This window comes from Amblyraja radiata, chromosome 22, assembly GCF_010909765.2.
Source record: "Amblyraja radiata isolate CabotCenter1 chromosome 22, sAmbRad1.1.pri, whole genome shotgun sequence".
NCBI classification, from domain to species: domain Eukaryota; kingdom Metazoa; phylum Chordata; class Chondrichthyes; order Rajiformes; family Rajidae; genus Amblyraja; species Amblyraja radiata.
The window spans coordinates 6,977,882-6,996,865 of record NC_045977.1 but is presented as its reverse complement, the minus strand read 5'-3'; the positions used below and the strand labels follow the sequence as shown (position 1 = coordinate 6,996,865).

Sequence of the window (18,984 nt, the reverse complement as noted above, 5' to 3'; positions counted from 1 at the left end):
AATTATCTTTTAGGGAGACATTTGGTATATATATTCAAAGGTCAACTGTTGAAGTAAATCCTTAACATTTATTTGCAAAACGTTACGCTAGCCAATTTCACAGAGAAAGGAGAAATTCAAATAAATTCTAAAGTAAGAATTTTCTCTTTCAATTATTGAAGGGAAATTATTTACTTTGGAATTCAACGTTTCCTCTTTTGTGGATCAAATTGTCATTTTTCTTTATATGAGAGAAATTATTGATGATATTCTTAGATGTTACTGAAGAAAACACGATGACAAGAGGAGTAATGGCATAAGGGAATGATATTATTGTCAAACCGCCATTGACTTCATGCTTTATCACTTGGCCAAACTTTAATCACCACTCGCTCATACCCACTTGCCACTTTTATCAATATGACCATTTCAAGGTTTCAATTAAGGTACAGTCAAATTTGAGTTACCATGCAGCCATACTAAGTGAAAAGCAACAAGACACACAACCACATAAAAGTTAACATAAACATCCATCACAGTGGATACCACATTCCTCACTGTGATGGAAGCCAATAAAGTTCAGTCTTCCTCTTCTTCTCCCGCGGTCCGGGCAGTCAAACCATCCGCAGTCGGGGCGATCAAAGTCCCCGCAGCCGGCGGCCGAAGCCCCCGTCGGGGTGATTGAAACTCCCGCGTCGGGGCGGTTGAAACACCCAAGTCGGCCCCTTCATACCAGAGACCGCGGGCTTCATGATGTTAAAGTCCACAGGCCCTGTGGTTGGAGCTTCGATTCCCGGAAAAGGGATCGCAAGCCCCTCGATGTTAAAGTCCACGGGCCCAGCGGTTGGAGCTTCGATCCCTGGAAAAGGGATCGCAAGCCCCTCGATGTTAAAGTCCCGCAGATTCCTGCAGTTTGGAGCGCCGAGTCGGTCTCCAGGAAGGGCCGCCAACTGCACGATGTTAGGCCGCATTGGGGACGGAGATACGATACGGAAAAAATTTGTAAGAGATTTTTACTCCCCCCTCCACCCACCCCCCACATAAAACAAACCAAGGAACACTAAAACACACTTTTTAATACATATAAAAAATAACAAAAAGAAGAAAAGACAAACAGACTGTTGGCGAGGCAACCAATGCTGGTGTTGCCACCCGTTGCTGCAATCCATTATTTATTATTTATTAATAGCTTTCTTATTTGGCTGCTCGGTTGAAACATTATTCTGCAGGTATTTCCTATTCATAATATATATAGAAATAAGAATTGCATTCAAAGGAGTACAGATGTGCTTTTTACTGAGTCTGAAGAAAGGTCTCGAGCTGAATCACCCACCATTCCTCTCTCCGGAGATGCTGCCTATCCCACTGAGTTACTCCAGCATTTTGTGTCTGTCCTGTGCTTTTTACATGTTGGGGATGTATAGACACACCTTCTCCAATCCGGGCTACACCAGTAAATTAGTGATGTGACCCAGGCATAATGGGTGAGCCGTATAACTACTCAGACACAAACGTTGAAAATTGATCACTGAATTTGACTGTGATTCCAGAGTAAGGCAGAAGAAAGGTCCTCAAAATCTACACAGCTTCTCTTTGCATTTAATAGTAACAATACAGGACACCTAAGAACAGAAGATAGACACAAAAAGCTGGAACAGCTCAGTGGGTCAGGCAGCATCTCTGGAGAAAAGGAATAGGTAATGTTTCAGGTCGAGACCCTTCTTCAGACTGGACTTGCCCCGAAACATCACCTATTCCTTCTCTCCAGAGATGCTGTCTGACCCGCTGAGTTACTCCAGCTTTTTGTGTCTATCTTCAGTTTAAACCAGCATCTGCTGTTCCTGCCTACGCACCTACGAACAGTTTGACCAAATGCTCCCTCTGACCTTGAGTAGAGCGTAACTTTGACGGGTTTGCCGTTTGCCTGTGACATTGTGACATAGCTCCAGCATGTAGCGAAGCAGCTGGCGGCAACAAACGTGATGACCTTAGGGAATTTCACAAGAACACTCCAAAGTTCTCCCCAAGATCCCAACAGGCTGGGCTCGCAGCTCACGGCCTTGCTGCGTTCTTTTGAAATATCAAAGAGAAATACTGTTGAGGGAAAGAGTGCCGGCTGATCGTGCAAAGAGATAGTTGTGCAAATTAAATTGATTGTGTGGAAATGCATTCTTCACTGGAGTCCTTGGAAGTCCCCGTCAAGCTGCGATGTGTCGGGATGAGTCACAGCTCGGTTTGGGAACAGCTCCATCCAACAGTGAAATAAATTGCAGAGAATCTACACCTCATGCTGCCTCGGCAAAGGCAGCAGTATAAGCAAGGACGAGTCACACCCTGGCCACTCCCTCTTCTCCCCTCTCACATCAGGCAAAACATGTAGAAATGTGAAAACGCACACCTCCAGATTCAGGGACAGTTTCTTCCCAAGCTGTTATCAGGCAATTGAACCATCCTACCACAACTAGAGAGCAGTACTGAACTACTATCTACCTCATTGGAGATGCTCAGACTATCTTTGATCGGACTTTACTGGCTTTACCTTGCACTAAACGTTATTCCCTTATGTATCTGTACACTGACTGGCTCGATTGTAATCATGTAATTCCTTTCCGCTGACAAAAGCTTTTCACTGTACATAGGGAAACGTGACAATAAAATAAAATAAACAGTTTCGATGTTGACTCCGTACAGCGGTATACAGTGGTAAACAGTGGTTAGTAATCACAATATCCGAAACTGGTTGTAAAATGTGGAAACATCTCAAATAGTTTCTTGTATGGCTGACGCGGGAACATCGTGGAACATTTCAGCAGCACTTAGCTAAGAAGTGAAATACATCGCATTGCTGTGACACATCATAATACATTTATGATGTATGGCACAACAGTAGAGTTGCTGCTTTACAGCGCTTACAGCGCCGGAGACACGGGTTCGATCTCGACTACTGGTGCTGTCAGTACGGGGGTCGCCAGAAGGGAGCGTTCCGATCGCTGGCTCGCGGCAGCCTGAAGCCGCGCTCTGCGGAGATTCCAGCTGGCGCGGCGTCCGGAGCCTGGGATCCCTTGTTGGGGACCCCAGAGGAGAAGAGCTCCTACCGCCGGACTGCGGCCTACATCATCTTCAAGCCGCGGTCTCCGGTAGGGAAGCACCAATTCGGGACTTACCTTGCCTGCGACTGCGGAGGTTCATGGTCCCGACCACGGGGAAAAATGGAGGAGGACTGACTAAACTTTGTGCCTTCCACCACAGTGAAGAATGCTGTGGTGGATGTTTGTGTTAAATTTTTTATTGTGTGTTGTGTGTTTTTTTTATTGTACCGCTGCTGGCAAATTCATTTCACTGCACTTCATTGTGTTTGTGACGAATAAATCTGACCATTGACTATTGACGTTCCCCCCTTGACCGCGTGGGTTTTCTCCAAGATCTTCAGTTTCCCCCCACACTCCAATGAGGTACAGGTATATAGGTAAATTGGCTTGGTGTAAATTGTCCCTAGTGTGTGTAGGATAGAGTTAATGTGCAGGGATTGCTGATTGGCGCGGACTCGGTCAACCGAAGGGCCTGTTTCCATCTTATATAATGTCTCTCTAAACTAAAGTAAACTAAACATGGATCTGTTTTGATGTGTTCCAGGTGTGAACGCAGTCTTCTCTGGCCACTACCATCAGAACGCCGGTGGAAGGTTTAATGACCTTGATATGGTGGTGACTTCGGCTATAGGCTGCCAGCTGGGACAGGACAAGCATGGTGTGCGGGTGGTAGCAGTGACGGAGGAGCATATCCATCACAAGTACATCAGTCTGGATGAGCTGAATGATGTTACAGTGGACGAGGTGCTGTCCTTCCCTACTGAAGTAAATGCTCCAAACCCCCACCTACAATGAAAGGTGGTGAGAAAGGGCACTCGTGGACCATCATGGCATGAGTGACATCAGTGGATACATGTGTACATCTGCTGAAAGTTCATAGATTTATCTTAAAAACATTATATAATATCAGAGCTTCCATACTGAGATAATTTTCAGACTCTTTATGGCTTTATTTTTGCTAGCGTCTCTGTTAACTTCACGATCTACACTCAGCTCTCTGTACATAAGCTCATATATTCTTAAGTCATCGGTGCAGAAGTAGGACATTCGGCCCATCGAGTCTACTCCGTCATTCAATCATGGCTGATCTATCTTCCCCTCTCAACCCCATTCTCCCGCCTTCGCCCCATAACCCTTGACATCCTTACCTATCGAGAAACACCCTCACTAATCGAGAATACAATCTGTCACACTCTGAGGTATCCACATAATTAAAGGAAATAAACAAGAACACCAAAACAACACATAGTAAAAGTGGTAATAAGGATATCGTTTTTGAAATGTTCAGTGTTAGATTAATTAATTAAAAATCACAGCAATTTTGTTTTTGGTACGAGCAGTGTGTAGGAGTCTATTTCTGGTGCAATTTCACTATCACTCCAGAAACCTCCCATTGGACAGAGCTTCTAGTAAATACTTTGTTATATGCCCAATTAGTGTGTTAATTGGATATCGCTGTGGTTATGAGGCAGCTCGAGCCATTGTTACTTTCATTTCAGACTGATGCAAATGCAATGCAAAAAAAAATCTCCATAATCTGTAAACCATTCTATACGTGGAAAACATGTCAGTGTCAAAATTGGCACAGAATCCCATTGCTATCGTGGCCTGTTGTCTCCGTATAACCTTTTTTTTTGTCTTCTGGGCACTGGCTGCCAAATTGTCAATGTAGCAATGATCAGTGGGTACAAAACTCCTTGGTAAAGGTCTACGCAGCATTGAGGGTGTGCTGCCTCATCAGAAATGTCAATGAAATTGTCTACCTTCGATCTTCCAGCATCTGCAGTTCCTTCTTAAACACTTTGTCTACTCCACTGTGAAATCTCCTCAAGGTATGCCTATTTTGAAGAAGTTCTCCTCCTCCCTCCGGAGACAGTTTTACAACCTCCTCTCTAACTGCCCCCCCTCTGTGATTCGCCCTTCCCTCCAACTGTATGACCACATCCTAACCCAGACCCGATACCACAGCCACATTTGCTTCCTCGGGAAATGCCTGCGCCTCCATCTCGTACCTCATGGCTTCCAGCTCCACCTCCCTACCTCCCAGATCGGACCCAAGCCGGACTATCGATACCGACTGGCTATTTGCGGCCACACACAACAATTCTCCCACCGGGCACTGAGATACCCCCCACCCTACATCAGTCTGAAGAAGCGTTGCCTATTTCCTTCGTTCCATGGATGCTGCTGCACCCGCTGAATTTCTCCAGCACTTTTGTCTACCTTCGATTTTCCAGCATCTGCAGTTCCTTCTTAAACAAAATACACATTATCTGGTCTTTCTCGGATTGTTTTTCCCTCCACTCTTCTTTCAGTCTGAAGAAGGGTCTTGACCCGAAATGTCACCTCTTCCAGAGAAGCCACCTTGACCTGCTGAGTTACTCCAGCACTTTGCATCTATCTTTGGTATATACCAGCATCTGCAGCTCCATTCAACACACTTTTTGGAGAAGTTTGCTATGTGACCAATACGGTAGCTGTATTATGAGTACATTTCTGAGATTATGAAATCAATAAGTAAGCACGACATTCCCATAGTTCTTCAGTCCAAAATGGCCTACTTCTTACTCTGAGACATTTGCCTAAATAACATTAGACACTTGACATTACCCGACACACACTGCGGACAATGTTACACTTCTACCAAGCCAATTAGTGGCCAAACCTGTGGGTTTTTGGAGCGTGGGAGGAAATCGAAGATCTCAGAGAAAACCCATGTCGGTCACGGGGAGAACATACAAACTCCGTATAGACAGCACCTGTAGCCAGGATCGAACCTGGGTCGCTGACACTGTAAAGGGCCTGTCCCACCAGCATGCGATTGCATGCATCTAGCGCGACCAAACGTGGTGGCCGGGTCCCACTTCCAACCGCGGAGCCGTCTGGAGTTGTGTGTGGCTGGTCCCGACATCATACTCACCAATCAGCTGGCCAGGAGGCGGGCCGACTGAATTTGGACGTCGCACGGCGTCGGGCGGTGACGTCATCACACAACGGCACGCCGGGCGGTGACGTCATCGCGCAACACCACGCGCTAGGCATACGCCGTCAAGATGCTGCGTATGCCCTCAATACGCCTGCGGGCCGACAGGCCGTTGGCGCGCGGAATTTTCGGACAGTGCGAGATTTTCGGAGCCCCGCGTGATGTCGGGACCAGCCCCGCACAACTCCATACGCCTCCTCGGTTCGAAGTGGGAACGGCCCCGTGCGGCCGTACGCCTCAAGCCACCATGTTTGGTCACGCTAGACGCATGCAATCGCATGCTGGTGGGACAGGCCCTTGAGGCAGCAACTCTACCTCCGTGCGCCACCGTGCGGCCCGAACATTTTGGAAATGTTGCAAGTGTCTGAGGGACAACTTCATTTCTAAAATTACACTTGCCGAACTCAACTGATGCCCAAGCCCATCACCCGTGACTGCAGGACTTCTAATGTGTAGGTACATATTACACACACATTCCACATTATGTACATACATGTGCATCACACATGTTGCAGACACACAGTGCCCCAGCTGGGTGCTCACAATCACTGGTGGCCCAGAACACTCACTGTATGAGTGAGAGTGGTGGTGGCAGAGAGTCTCACAATATGCCTCCCAGCCCGGGCGAGTCACAGAAGCAGATCCACAATCACATATTTCAATTGTTCCACATATTTAAATTTCTACTGGCTTTACCTTGCACTAAAAGCATAATTCCCTTATCATGTATCTCTGTACATTACCAATGGCTCGATTGTAATCATATTGTCTTTCCGCTGACTTGTTAGCACGCAACAAAAGCTTTTCACTGTATCTCAGTACACGTGACAATAAAGTAACTAATGTTGCAGTGTCAGGATGAACAGGAACGACTACATATCAAGGTCTCGGCAAAATTTAAACGGCATTAATATAATCCTGCATTAAATTTTACGGTCATCTTTAGCACCGAGATCAGTTAAGGTCCTGTCCCACTTTCCCGAGCTGCTCACGAATTCTCCCGAGTTTTCCCCTTGATTCAAACTCGGAGATGCCAGCCGTAGGTACTTGGGGTTATTTTTTTACTCGTGGACATTTTACAACATGCTGAAAAAACGTCCCGATTTACCTGATGCCCCGAGTACCTACGGCTGGCATTATGAGCCTCTACGAAATATCTACGGACTCCTACAGACTTGCTACGGACATTCTCCAAGTTTGAATCAAGGGGAAAACTCGGGAGAATTCGTGAGTGACTGGGGAAAGTGGGACAGGCCCTTTAGTCTTGCACTGTATTATCGGGAATCTCAAATGTAGCGAATTAAGCTGAAAGTTGCAGAATACAATGGCAGTACCACAAGGAGCTGTTGCAATTATCCAGCCCTAGCAACCACAGCATAGATGTTACTGCAACATTTAATCACATTGTATCATTAACCCAGAAAAACATTGCAAGCCGTTTCTGCGAGCAAGCAGAGGAACAAAGATCGACTTCAACGTCAGCTTTCTATTAACAGAATGCGATAGTGACGAGTTCTTATTAATTAGATGACAATGTATAATGGCTACGAGTGACCCATCTAGTTCTAAAGTCGTACAATCAACTCATACAATAAACAACAAGAAAATCAATTTGGACCACAATTTTTGACAACCGCATAGAAATCTAGCAGCATCCAGTCACACGTCCTAATAAGGTCCCAGATAGACAATGGAACTGTGTAGAAAGGACTGTATGCGCTGTTCCAGGTGTGGACTCCTGTACATCGGCAAGACCAAGCGCAGGCTCGGCGGTCGTTTCGTTGAACACCTCCGCTCAGTCAGCCTAAACCTACATGATCCAGTTGCTAAACTCTTTAACCCCACCCCCCTCCTATTCCCACACCGACCTTTCTGTCCTGGGCCTCCTCTATTGTCAGAGGGAGGCCCAACACAAATTTGAGGAACAGCACCTCATATTTCGCTTGGGGAGGTTACACCCCAGCGGTTTGAACAAGTAACCCTTGCTTTCCCACTCTCTCCATCCCTCCCCATCCTAGTTCTCCAACCAGTCTGACTATCCCCTGATTAATTTTTTGTCTGTATGCTTTGTTGTCACCTCCCCCAGCTAACAATGATCTATTCTACATTTTCCATGAACCGCATCCCCTTTGATGTCTGTTTTTCACACCATATCCTTCCTTATTTCTGTATCTTCCTCACACCTGAGTCTGAAGAAGGGTCTCGAAGGGTCACCCATTCCTTCTCTCCAGAGATGCTGCCTGTCCCATTGAGTTAATCTAGCATTTGGTGTCTATGGTTTCTTAAAATCTTCCTAAAATCGGTTTTATAAAATATATTTAATTTTTATTCTTTATCACTTGATCAGCACCGGTAAAGTGAACATTAATGTCAAACTAGTCACAAAGTGGGGTAGTGCTCTGTTTCTCGACACATTGCAAGTCAGCCGGATAAATTGTGTGACTGCTTCATGCTTATACAGGGTCAATAAGTAACTTCAGGACAAACCGATGAAGGGGCAGGTGAAGGATTTTAAAAGACTTGCATTCTAACCTCAAGAGGCCCGAAAGCCAGTGGTGTATTTTTGGATATCTAGTCACTGTTAAAATGTAGGCATGCTGGTAGTCTTTGATGAGGGATAGCAAACTGCTGCAAACAGCAACTAAATAAATGTTGACACCATCAGTTTACCAAGAAACTCAAGAAGAAACATTTCTAAGTCATGTTATAAAGGTGCATGTTCACTGAGAGAGCAGAGCAGATCTTGAATTGACATCTCAATGAGAAATCAGCACCCTTTGACTTTCCGGCTATCCTTCATTAGTACACTGTAATGCCAGTTTGCATTTTGCACTCAAACACCTGAAGTGGTACTTAACTCAGTCTGCTTCAGTCTGAAGAAGGGTCTCGACCCGAAACGTCACCCATTCCTATCCAGAGATGCTGCCTGTCCCGGTGAGTTACTCCAGCATTTTGTGCCTATCTTCAGTGTAAACCAGCATCTGCAGTCCCTTCCTCCACTTAAACTCAGAACCTCTTGAGTTGGAAGCAGGAGTGCCATAACCAACCTTTATTACTATGTTACATGATCATGCTTCGGATTAAGTATACCATATGCCTCAGTACTACAACTTACAAACAATGTGGTGACTTTCGCATAGTACTGATAGAGTGAACGAGCCTATGTTAAATCATTTAGAGGTTTACTGGCTTCATTTCTATATATACAGAAAGTTAGAAGCGCGAGGAGTCTCAATGATATTCCCTTTCTTCTCCAGTTTTTAGAGGCTGACGTAATCGCTGTAGATTATGCTAAATGTGCTGTCAAATTAAATTTATTGCTAAAGGCACCCACTATTGTTTATGTGCAGTAGCATCTACCAAAGATCCGGCACAATTAAACAACGGTTTGTCCGCGTTAACCTGCTCCATTGTCAACAATGCAAAAATGGCACTTCGCTGACCACTAACATAGTTTATACCATGTGACGTTGTAGCCATTGTGTGGTCGATTTGAAACTAAATTTGCCGCGACAAGTCAAAACCCTTATTACTCTTAATATCTCTTAAGCAGCAGCAATTTATTAACTAACAGCCACTCTTTGCTACTGAAAATTAACAATTACAATTAAACTACAAAGTATACACTTGTGCTGTAACACCAGGATCAGGATTAGCGCTCAACCAAGAAAAACAAACCCAAAGCACAAAATACAATCTAAACTGATTATACACATTTCAGCTAAGGACAATAATACGCAATAATCATGCTACCTGCATGTTATTAAAGCTCCAAATTTAAATTGTTGGGCTTTTAAAATACGTTTTTTTTTCATATTCCATTCTTCCTCAGATTTTTCTTTTAAAGTCAAATTATCTGTCTTTCCCAACCTAATTTTTGATTTGCACTCTAATCTACACATTTCTATCCTGTATTGTTAACTTTGCAACCCTGGTTCATTAATGTGATCCAACGCTCCATATCCTATTCACTCAGGTTTCTAATTTGCAATTTCAGGAACTTGCCCATGTAAAATGTGAAAACCTAAATGTGAATCAACCTTGCTGGAAATGACAGGCCCGCCTGTTAACTTAAAACATTTTTTTTGTGTGATTCTTTTATGCACCAACTGTAATAATATTAATAATATTCTTTTTGCAATGTATACTGTAAATGAATATGTGCAATGAACTACAAATTTTCAACATTGCTATTATGCTTAATCTGCCATTCTGTTTTAATAATACCAATAATCCTTCTCATTTTGCAAATATTAGTCTACATTCTCAAATTTAAAACCTACTGCCAATGCAAGATTACTTTTCAGAAGTCACCAGGCAATTCTTGCCCTTCACTGAAAATCTACTTGGTTATATATTATTTCCATATGCCGTCATGTGTGTTTGCTGTAATAAAATTGTTTTGTCTATTTGCACATGTTTCCATAGCCCTCTGTAAAACATTAACTGGATGAGAGGTGAATTGGTGAATGCAACATATAATGCAGAACCATGTAAACTAGAAGGATCCCCAGTTTGATCTGATGCATTGGCTAATCTTAGTCACGGTGGCGCAGCGGTAGAGTTGCTGCCTTACAGCTCTTGCAGGCCGGAGACCCGGATTCGATCCCGACTACGGGTGCTGTCTGTACGGAGTTTTACGTTCTCCCCGTGACTGTGGTTTTTCTCCGAGATCTTAGGTTTCCTCCCACACTCCAAAAACGTACAAGTTTGTAAGTTAATTGGCTTGGTATAAGTGTAAATTGTCCCTCGTGTGTGTAGAATAGTGTTAATATGCGGGGATCGCTTGTCGGTGCGGACTTGGTGGGCCGAAGGGCCTGTTTCCGCGCTGTATCTCTAAACTAAACTGGTCAAACTGGCCATGGATTGTTTCAATTGATCTTAGTATGTAATGGTCAGGGAGAAGACGGGATGAGTGGATTAGTGGTGGAAATATTACTTGAGCAGGATTGGACCCTGCTGTGAATACATTCAGCATGTAGGCATATCCATGAATGTACATAAATAGGATGGACAACAGGATTGAGAGTAGCTGGCAGTGGTTGTTTATCCACCCGAATCATGGGGAGAGATGTCCAAAGGGGCGGGAGAAATATCATCACAAATAATATGTACTGTAATCAAACAGAAGGTGTAGAGTGTTTGACACAACATGCTGGAGCAACTCAGCGGGTCAGTCAGCAGAAGGAATAGGTGACGGTTCGGGTCGAGACCCTTCTTCAGACCAGACCTGAAACGTCACCTATTCCTTTTCTTCAGAGATGCTGCCTGACCTGCTAAGTTACTCCTGGTTTTTGTGTTTCATTTCAGTTTAAACCAGCGTCTGCAGTTCCTTCCAACAGGTGTAGTGTGTGTCCGTCTTATCAGTGTTAATAGTATCTCTATTTCTTTCTCCACAAATGTTGTCTGACCTGCTGGACATTTCTACCACTATTTTATTTCAGATTTCCAGCATCTGCAGAATCCTAGAATCAAATACACAGGACAAGATGTTAAGAAGTCCCTTGTGCCAATAGGTGGGGAGCATTTCACGACATTCGTTGATTGTTGAGAGTGGTAGACGCTCAACATCTGTGGGGGGGGGCGGGGGGGGGGGGGGGGAGTGGATACGTATATCTTGGCCTGGGTAACCTTCAGGACAGTTGGGCACAGGACACATCATCAGTAGTGTACCCTTGCATCACTGGGTGTTTCGGCCTTTTAACACTATACACCCTCCACAAGGGCGGCCCGCTGCAGGATGATCAGCCCTCAGCGCGTGTCCCGTGTCAAACCGTCCCAAAGATTCACCCTGAAATACTTGGGGCCCAGCATGGGTCTTTCCGCTTGAGCCAAATCCACCGGCTGCTTCTTTCAGCCGCCTCTGAGAGTGATCTTATGGTCTTCCGCAGAGCCTGACCGTGGATTCCAAGCTCCTTCAGCAGTCTGATGGTAGATGACGCAACAAATCCTCTGCATCCCACTTCAACTGGATAGACTTTGGTGTTCCAGCCACGCTGCGTTGCCTCTGCTGCAAGCTCTGCGTAACGCAGCTTCTTACGCTCATAGGCCTCCTCAACAGAGTTCTCCCATGGAACTGTGAGCTCTATGATGTAAGCAGTCTTCTGTGAAGGGGACCAGAACACCAAGTCTGGCCTGAGGTTGGTGGAAGCAATTTCAGGTGGAAAATTTAGTTGTCGGCCGATGTCCGCCAGCATCCTCCAGTCACGGGCCCTGCATAGGTTTCCTTCTTCTGATCTGGTGGAAGGATGTTCAGATGTTTTCTGTCCTTCTCGGACAAAGGTTGTTGCCCTTAGGGGGAGGGGGTTGCTTGCTCTCGGAGGCAAGGAGTTGGTCGCACACCGCCTGTTCTCAAGGGCTGATGCCAGGCTTTTTAGTACCTGATTATGCCGCCACGTGTATCTCCCTTGCGTGAGGCTGGTCTTGCAGCCTACCATGATGTGTTTGAGGGTCGCTGGAGTTGGGCAGAGAGCACAGGTTGGATCCTCGCCGTACCACTGATGGAGGTTCTTTGGTGATGGAAGCACGTCATAAGTCGCTCTGATGATGAAGCTGATCTTGCTTGCTTCCATTTCCCATAGTTCTTTCCAGCTGATCTTCCTCCGCTCCACGCCTTCCCACTGCATCCATTGCCCCTGTTTGGCAAGAGAGACCGCCTTTGCACTTCTTGCGGCCTCCTCTTGTCGCCGCACCTCCTCGACCACCAATGTCCTCCGCTCTGATGTTGTGGCCTTTCGCCAAGTTGGTTTACTTGTCGTAAGGCCAAAGCCTCCTCTTCCCTGCTGGACTTGCCCCACGATGTCTTTGTGTCTCAGGGCTGATGAAGCTTGCTGTACTGCATCAGATGGCGTCCACTTCCGGCCAGTTACTAGGGGCGGTGCAACAGCACTGATGGTCTTGTCTCTAGAGTCCCTCAGTGTCATCTGAAGTCTTACTTTAGAACACTTGTATTCCTCTGTTAGACTAGTGAGAGGTAGTTCCAGGACCCCTTTGCCATATAGGCCGATGTTAGTTAGACATCGTGGGACCCCGAGCCATTTCTTCGCGTATGAAGTTATGGTTCGCTCCATCTTCTCCACAGTTGTTATTGGGGCTTCATAAATGGTCAGTGGCCACATTGTCCGAGGAAGGAGTCCAAACTGTAGGCACCAGAGCTTCAGTTTCCCAGGCAGTAGGGTCTGATTGATGTTCTCCAGGCCATTGACAATTTCTTGCCTTAGTTGTTCCACCTGCTCTTTATTCTTGAGACTTGCGTTGTACCATCTGCCCAGGCTTTTAACTGGCTGTTCAGACACTGTTGGTATAGGGCCGTCACCAATACAGAACCTTGTGTCTCTAAGCACCCCCTTGACTATGGAGATGCTTCGAGATTTACTTGGTTTGATCTTCATTCGGGCCCACTTGATGTTCTCCTGCAGCTTTCCAAGTAGCCGCTTGGTGCATGCTGCAGTAGTGGTTAGTGTGGTCATGTCGTCCATGTATGCCCTGATGGGTGGCAGACGGAGCCCAGCCCTGGTTCGTTCACCGCCCACCACCCATTTTGAGGCCCTGATGATGACTTCCATGGCCATTGTAAAGGCCAAGGGTGAGACTCTGCAGCCTGCCATGATGCCTACTTCCAAGCGCTGCCATGTTGTACTGAAGTCAGCTGTTGTGAAGCACAGCTGCAGGTCTTGGAAATAGCTCTTGACCAGTGTGGTGATGAGCTCTGGTACATGGAAAAAGGCAAAAGATTCCCAAAGGAGTTCATGGGGAACTGAACCAAATGCATTGGCCAGATCGAGGAAGATCACATGTAGGTCTCTCTTCTCCTTCTTAGCTGCTTGGATCTGGTGCCAGATCATGCTATACTGTACTTCTGTAATAAACAGTAAACCAGGTTTCAGTTCTTGAAGGTAATGTTTAGGAGATTCTGACATAAAATCAACGCTGATGGCTAAAACTAAACAGAACTTTTGTTCCTGCCAAAATTGTTGGAATTTGTAAGTTCTCTCATTCAAATTTCTGAAGCTGAATCCATCTTTGTTCTCACTACCTAACAGAATCAAAGCCATGGACTGATGCTGACAGTTTTGAAATTTAAATCTGATCTTTTAGTTACTTTAAACAATTATTTTGGTGAAGAATACTGAAATCGTTTTGCCTTGTTTCTGAATTTTGTTGAGAACAAAAGTGCTCTTATATGTGAATAGCGGCTATTTGTGTTTATAAAGTTGAATATACGGCATGCTGCACATTTGTATAATTGCATCATAATTCAAACACATTAGTTGTTTAGAACAATGTAATTACATTGTTAATATTTCCTGTGAAGATAACTGGGGAAAAGTTCTTCAACCAATTAGTCAAATTTTAGACAGTTCCTTAATATAAACACAGCTGTATAATGCAGTCATTTTCCAAAATGCAGCCACGGCCCAAGTGACAGGCCAGCTCCTTGAAGTCAATCATTTCTCATTAAGGGTTTCCTTGTTAGCAGTAAGTAGCTATATAATTTGGGCACTTCTGCAGATGAAGCGAAAGCACCCTACTGTGCAACGCAGAGTAAATTTAAAACAGCAACACCACTGTGAAGTAAAGAGAACCAGAACACACGATAATCAAGCCATCTCATTCCAAGCAAGCTTCCCTCTGCACAGAAAGATCCAGAGTCAATTCAATTATCCATGAAAAGTGCACAGGGAAAACAAGATGGCTTGAATCCGCACTGCTCAGGTGTAAATGTGTACACTGAGATTCTGAAACTTCATCAGTGATTTATTGTTTTCTAAAGATAAGACAAGATAATTTTACAACCACGTCAATGGTTGTATTGGAGTAAAACTTCCCACTCTATCTCCACAGAGTATCTCCATGGCTAAGCTTAAAAGATGCCTGGTGCTAACACTCGTGCACTTCCACCCTCACAGTAATCTTCCTTACGACACGGTGGTGCAGCGGTAGAGTTGCTGCCTTGCAGTGCTGACAGCACCGGAGACCCGGGTTCGATCCTGACTACGGGTACTTGTCTGTACAGAGTTTGTACGTTCTCCCCGTGAACTGCGTGGGTATTACAATAGACAATAGGTGCAGGAGTAGGCCATTCGGCCCTTTGAGCCAGCACTGCCATTCAATGTGATCATGGCTGATCATCCCCAATCAGTACCCTGTTCCTGCCCCATACGCCCTGACTCCGCTATTTTTAAGAGCCCTATCTAGCTCTCTCTTGAAAGCATCCAGAAAACCTGCCCCCAGAGGCAGAGAATTCCACAGACTCACCACTCTTTGTGAGAAAAAGTGTTTCCTCGTCTCCGTTCTAAAGGGCTTACTCCTTATTCTTAAACTGTGGCCCCTAGTTCTGGACTCCCCCAACATCGGGAACATGTTTCCTGCCGCTAGTGTGTCCAAGCCCTTAACAATCCTATATGTTTCAATGAGATCCCCTCTCATCCTTCTAAACTCCAGAGTGTACAAGCCCAGCTGCTCCATTCTCTCAGCATATGACAGTCCCGCCATCCCGGGAATTAACCTTGTAAACCTACGCTGCACTCCCTCAATAGCAAGAATGTCCTTCCTCAAATTAAGGGACCAAAACTGCACACAAGGTGTACTCCAGGTGTGGTCTCACTAGGGCTCTGTACAACTGCAGATTCTGTACAACTGTACAACTATTCTCCGAGACCTTCGGTTTCCTCCCACACTCCAAAGATATACAGGTTTGTAGGTTAATTGGCTTGGTATAAATGTAAGTTGGCCCTAATTTGTGTGTAGGATAGTGTTAATGTGCAGGGATCGTTGGTCGGTGCAGACTCGGTGGGCTGAAGGGCCTGTTTCTGCGCTGTATCTCTAAACTAAACTAAACCCATCTTCAGGCAACCATTCTGAAAGTGTTTCTGTTTTATATGAAGCAAGATGTTGTCGGGAACATCCAACAAGTCAGGCTGCATCTGAAGTAGGGGAAATGGAGCTAATATTTTGGGTTGAAGACTGTCCTTCAGGCCTCAATGCTGAGTATTTCCAGTGTTTTCTGATTTCTGATCTGCAGTCCATTTATATTTTCACAGCAGTTGTATTTTATTCATTCTTCGTAGCAGATTTGTTATTTGTCCGCAGTGTTGTCCGCGCCTAGAGAGCCACTGTCTTGATGGTGGGATTAGTGGAGTGCGGCAGGAATCTGTCACCATGTGGTGGCCATGCAAGTATATGTCACAGGTGATGCTTTCCTCCCATATGGAAAAAAATGGCTGTGTTCACCATGCAGAGCAGTGACAGCTGGTTGTAAGAATTACTGACGCGCTCATCTCATGTGAAAGATGCCCAGATGTTTAAAGGAGGGAGTGAACCAAGCACACTTGGGTGAAAGAAGACAAAGAGAGTTGGAACTCACACAAGGTGGGAGTTAACAGCAGGCCCATGATACCATATTTACATGCTCCAGCTTCTATCTAACCGCTATGCAGATTACAATTCAGCTGATTGCCCAGAGGTAGCTAGGGGCAGGATAAGGGATGGGGGAGAACAGGGAAGGTAAACACCTCACAGCAGAAGACTTATTTGGTGGTCTGAGAGAATCACTCCCCAGCCGACAGGCTTGATATGTAACACTTGCTGCTGGGTTTCCCAAACACCAAGTGTTTACGCTTCCAATTGCTGCCAAAATATTCTCTTGCCAGACCCATCGCTCTGAGCAGGTAACGTGATACTCTGTTCCTCACCCAGCCTCAGGATCTGATGAACTGTTTGCTCAACATAAAATAGATGGACTAACACTTAGCACAATACTGCAATGCTGAATGATTGGAAGAAAAGGAAACTGTAATATAGGTCTCTAGTTCCCAAATGACATTAGACCGAAGCACATGGTGGCTCGCACATGAAGACTATCAGCGGGATACCTGGATGTCACTGGCCATCTGTTCTTCATGGTCCACGACCCAGTGAAGTTGAACAGGCTGGAATTTTTAGGGGGCTTTTTACGGCCACTCTAGGTGACCTTCCTTCCCAAGTCACACTCTGGCCATCATCTCATACAGGGGAGGAGGCTTCAGCCTACTGGATCCATTCTGTAGGTCCCATGCCCTTGATCTCTCTCCACTGCCCTGAAAGTAGACTCCTTTTTTGAAACCATTGATCATTTCCACTTCCATCAACCTTGCTCATAGACAAGGCTCTTCCTCGGGAGGAAGAAGGGTCTGGACCCGAAACGTCACCCATTCCTTCTCTCCAGAGATGCTGCCTGTCCCGCTGAGTTACTCCAGCTTTCTGTGTCTATTCCACCTCTCCCCAATCCTCTCTCTCGCTGGTAGACGTGCTGCCTAGTTTTTGCATTAGCAAATGGGAACAGCGTTGTCTGCCCATGTTAACTTAACCTAACGTAACCTTGTACACCTCGATCGAGTCTCTCAACTCCAAAGTGTTCATCCCCAGCATTTCCAGCCTAAATTCACAACTCATGGAACAATTCTGCTAAATCTATAAGGGAAAAATGTATTTGTGAAGTTCCACCAAAGGGTAAAGAACCTTCTGATTTGGCTTCGTGCAGAAGGGGTGGCATGATGGCACAGCGGTAGAGTTGCTGCTTTACAGTTCCAGAGACTCGGGTTCGATCCTGACCACGGGTGCTGTGTGTACGGAGTTTGTATTTTCTCCCGGCCACCTGCATGGGTTTTCTCCAGGAGCTCCCGTTTCCTCCCACACTCCAGGTGCATGGTTCCTTGGAGGTCGAGTCGCAGGTAGATAAGGTGGTCAAAAAGGCTTTTGGCACTTTGGCCTTCGTCAGTCATGAGTATTGAGTATAGAAGTTGGGAGGTCATGTTGCAGTTGTGTAAAACGTTGGTGAGACCGCATTTAGAATATCGTGTTCAGTTCTGGGCACCATGTTATAGGAAGATATTGTCAAGCTTGAAAGGGTTCAGAAAAGATTTACGAGGATGTTGCCAGGACTAGAGGGTGTGAGTTATAGGGAGAGTAAGTAAGTAAGTAAGTACGTTTTATTATATAGCATAATAAATAGCTATTATTTATATAGCATTTATATAGCTAGGAAAACCGCTCCTACCATCACAAAGACCATCACAACCTGGCCTGATGGTGCATCTCAGCAGCTGCAGGACTGCTTCGACAGGACCAACTGGGATGTGTTTGAATACCGGGACCTGGAGGTGTTCACAGACAGTGTACTGTGTTACATTAAAAACTGCATGGACACTGTCACAGTGGACAAACGCATCCGGGTCTACCCCAACCAGAAGCCCTGGATGACCCGGGAGGTCCAGCGGCTGTTAAAAGAGAGGAACACCGCTTTTAGGTCTGGCGATAGGGCTTTATACAGCACGGCCCGAGCTAACCTGAAGAGAGGCATCAGAGAGGCCAAATCAGACTACAGGAGAAAGATAGAGGACCACCTGGACAGCAACAACAGCAGGGGATCCAGTATCTCACCAACTACAAGACCAACCTTGGAGCTGCTGAAGGTGACGCCTCGTTGGCAGAGGAGCTGAACCTCTTCTTTGCTCGCTTGTGGAGCCACCCGAGACAGCCACATCACACCACATGGTCCACAGCAGCCTAACCCTCAAGATAGAGGAGCATGAGGTGAGGCGCACGCTGCGGGCCATCAATCCAAGGAAGGCTACTGGACCTGATGGCGTCTCTGGACGCGTGCTGAAGGACTGCGCAGACCAGCTGGCTGGAGTCTGTACGAGGATTTTCAACCAGTCTCTGGCCCAGTCCACTGTTCCACCCTGTCTGAAGTCCGCAACCATAGTCCCCTTGCCCAAACAAACCCACATCTCCAGCCTCAACGACTACCGGCCAGTCGCACTCACACCAGTGGTGATGAAGTGTTTTGAAAAACTGGTCCGGGGTCACATCACATCATTCCTGCCCTGAAGCTTTGACCCCCACCAGTTTGCGTACAGAGCGAATAGATCTACAGAGGACGCTGTAGCCACA

At 45.8% G+C, this 18,984-nt stretch overlaps 1 protein-coding gene across 1 annotated transcript in view; it reads left to right on the top strand.

Moving 5' to 3' along the window:
* cpped1 (calcineurin like phosphoesterase domain containing 1) overlaps positions 1-5,023 on the top strand; it is a 272,056-nt gene extending 267,033 nt beyond the window's left edge. The window contains exon 4 of the mRNA XM_033040303.1: positions 3,613-5,023. Within this exon, the coding sequence (XP_032896194.1) occupies positions 3,613-3,863 (251 nt within the window). The 3' untranslated portion in view covers positions 3,864-5,023. The remainder of the gene's footprint in view (positions 1-3,612) is intronic.
* Positions 5,024-18,984: the final 13,961 nt, after the last annotated feature.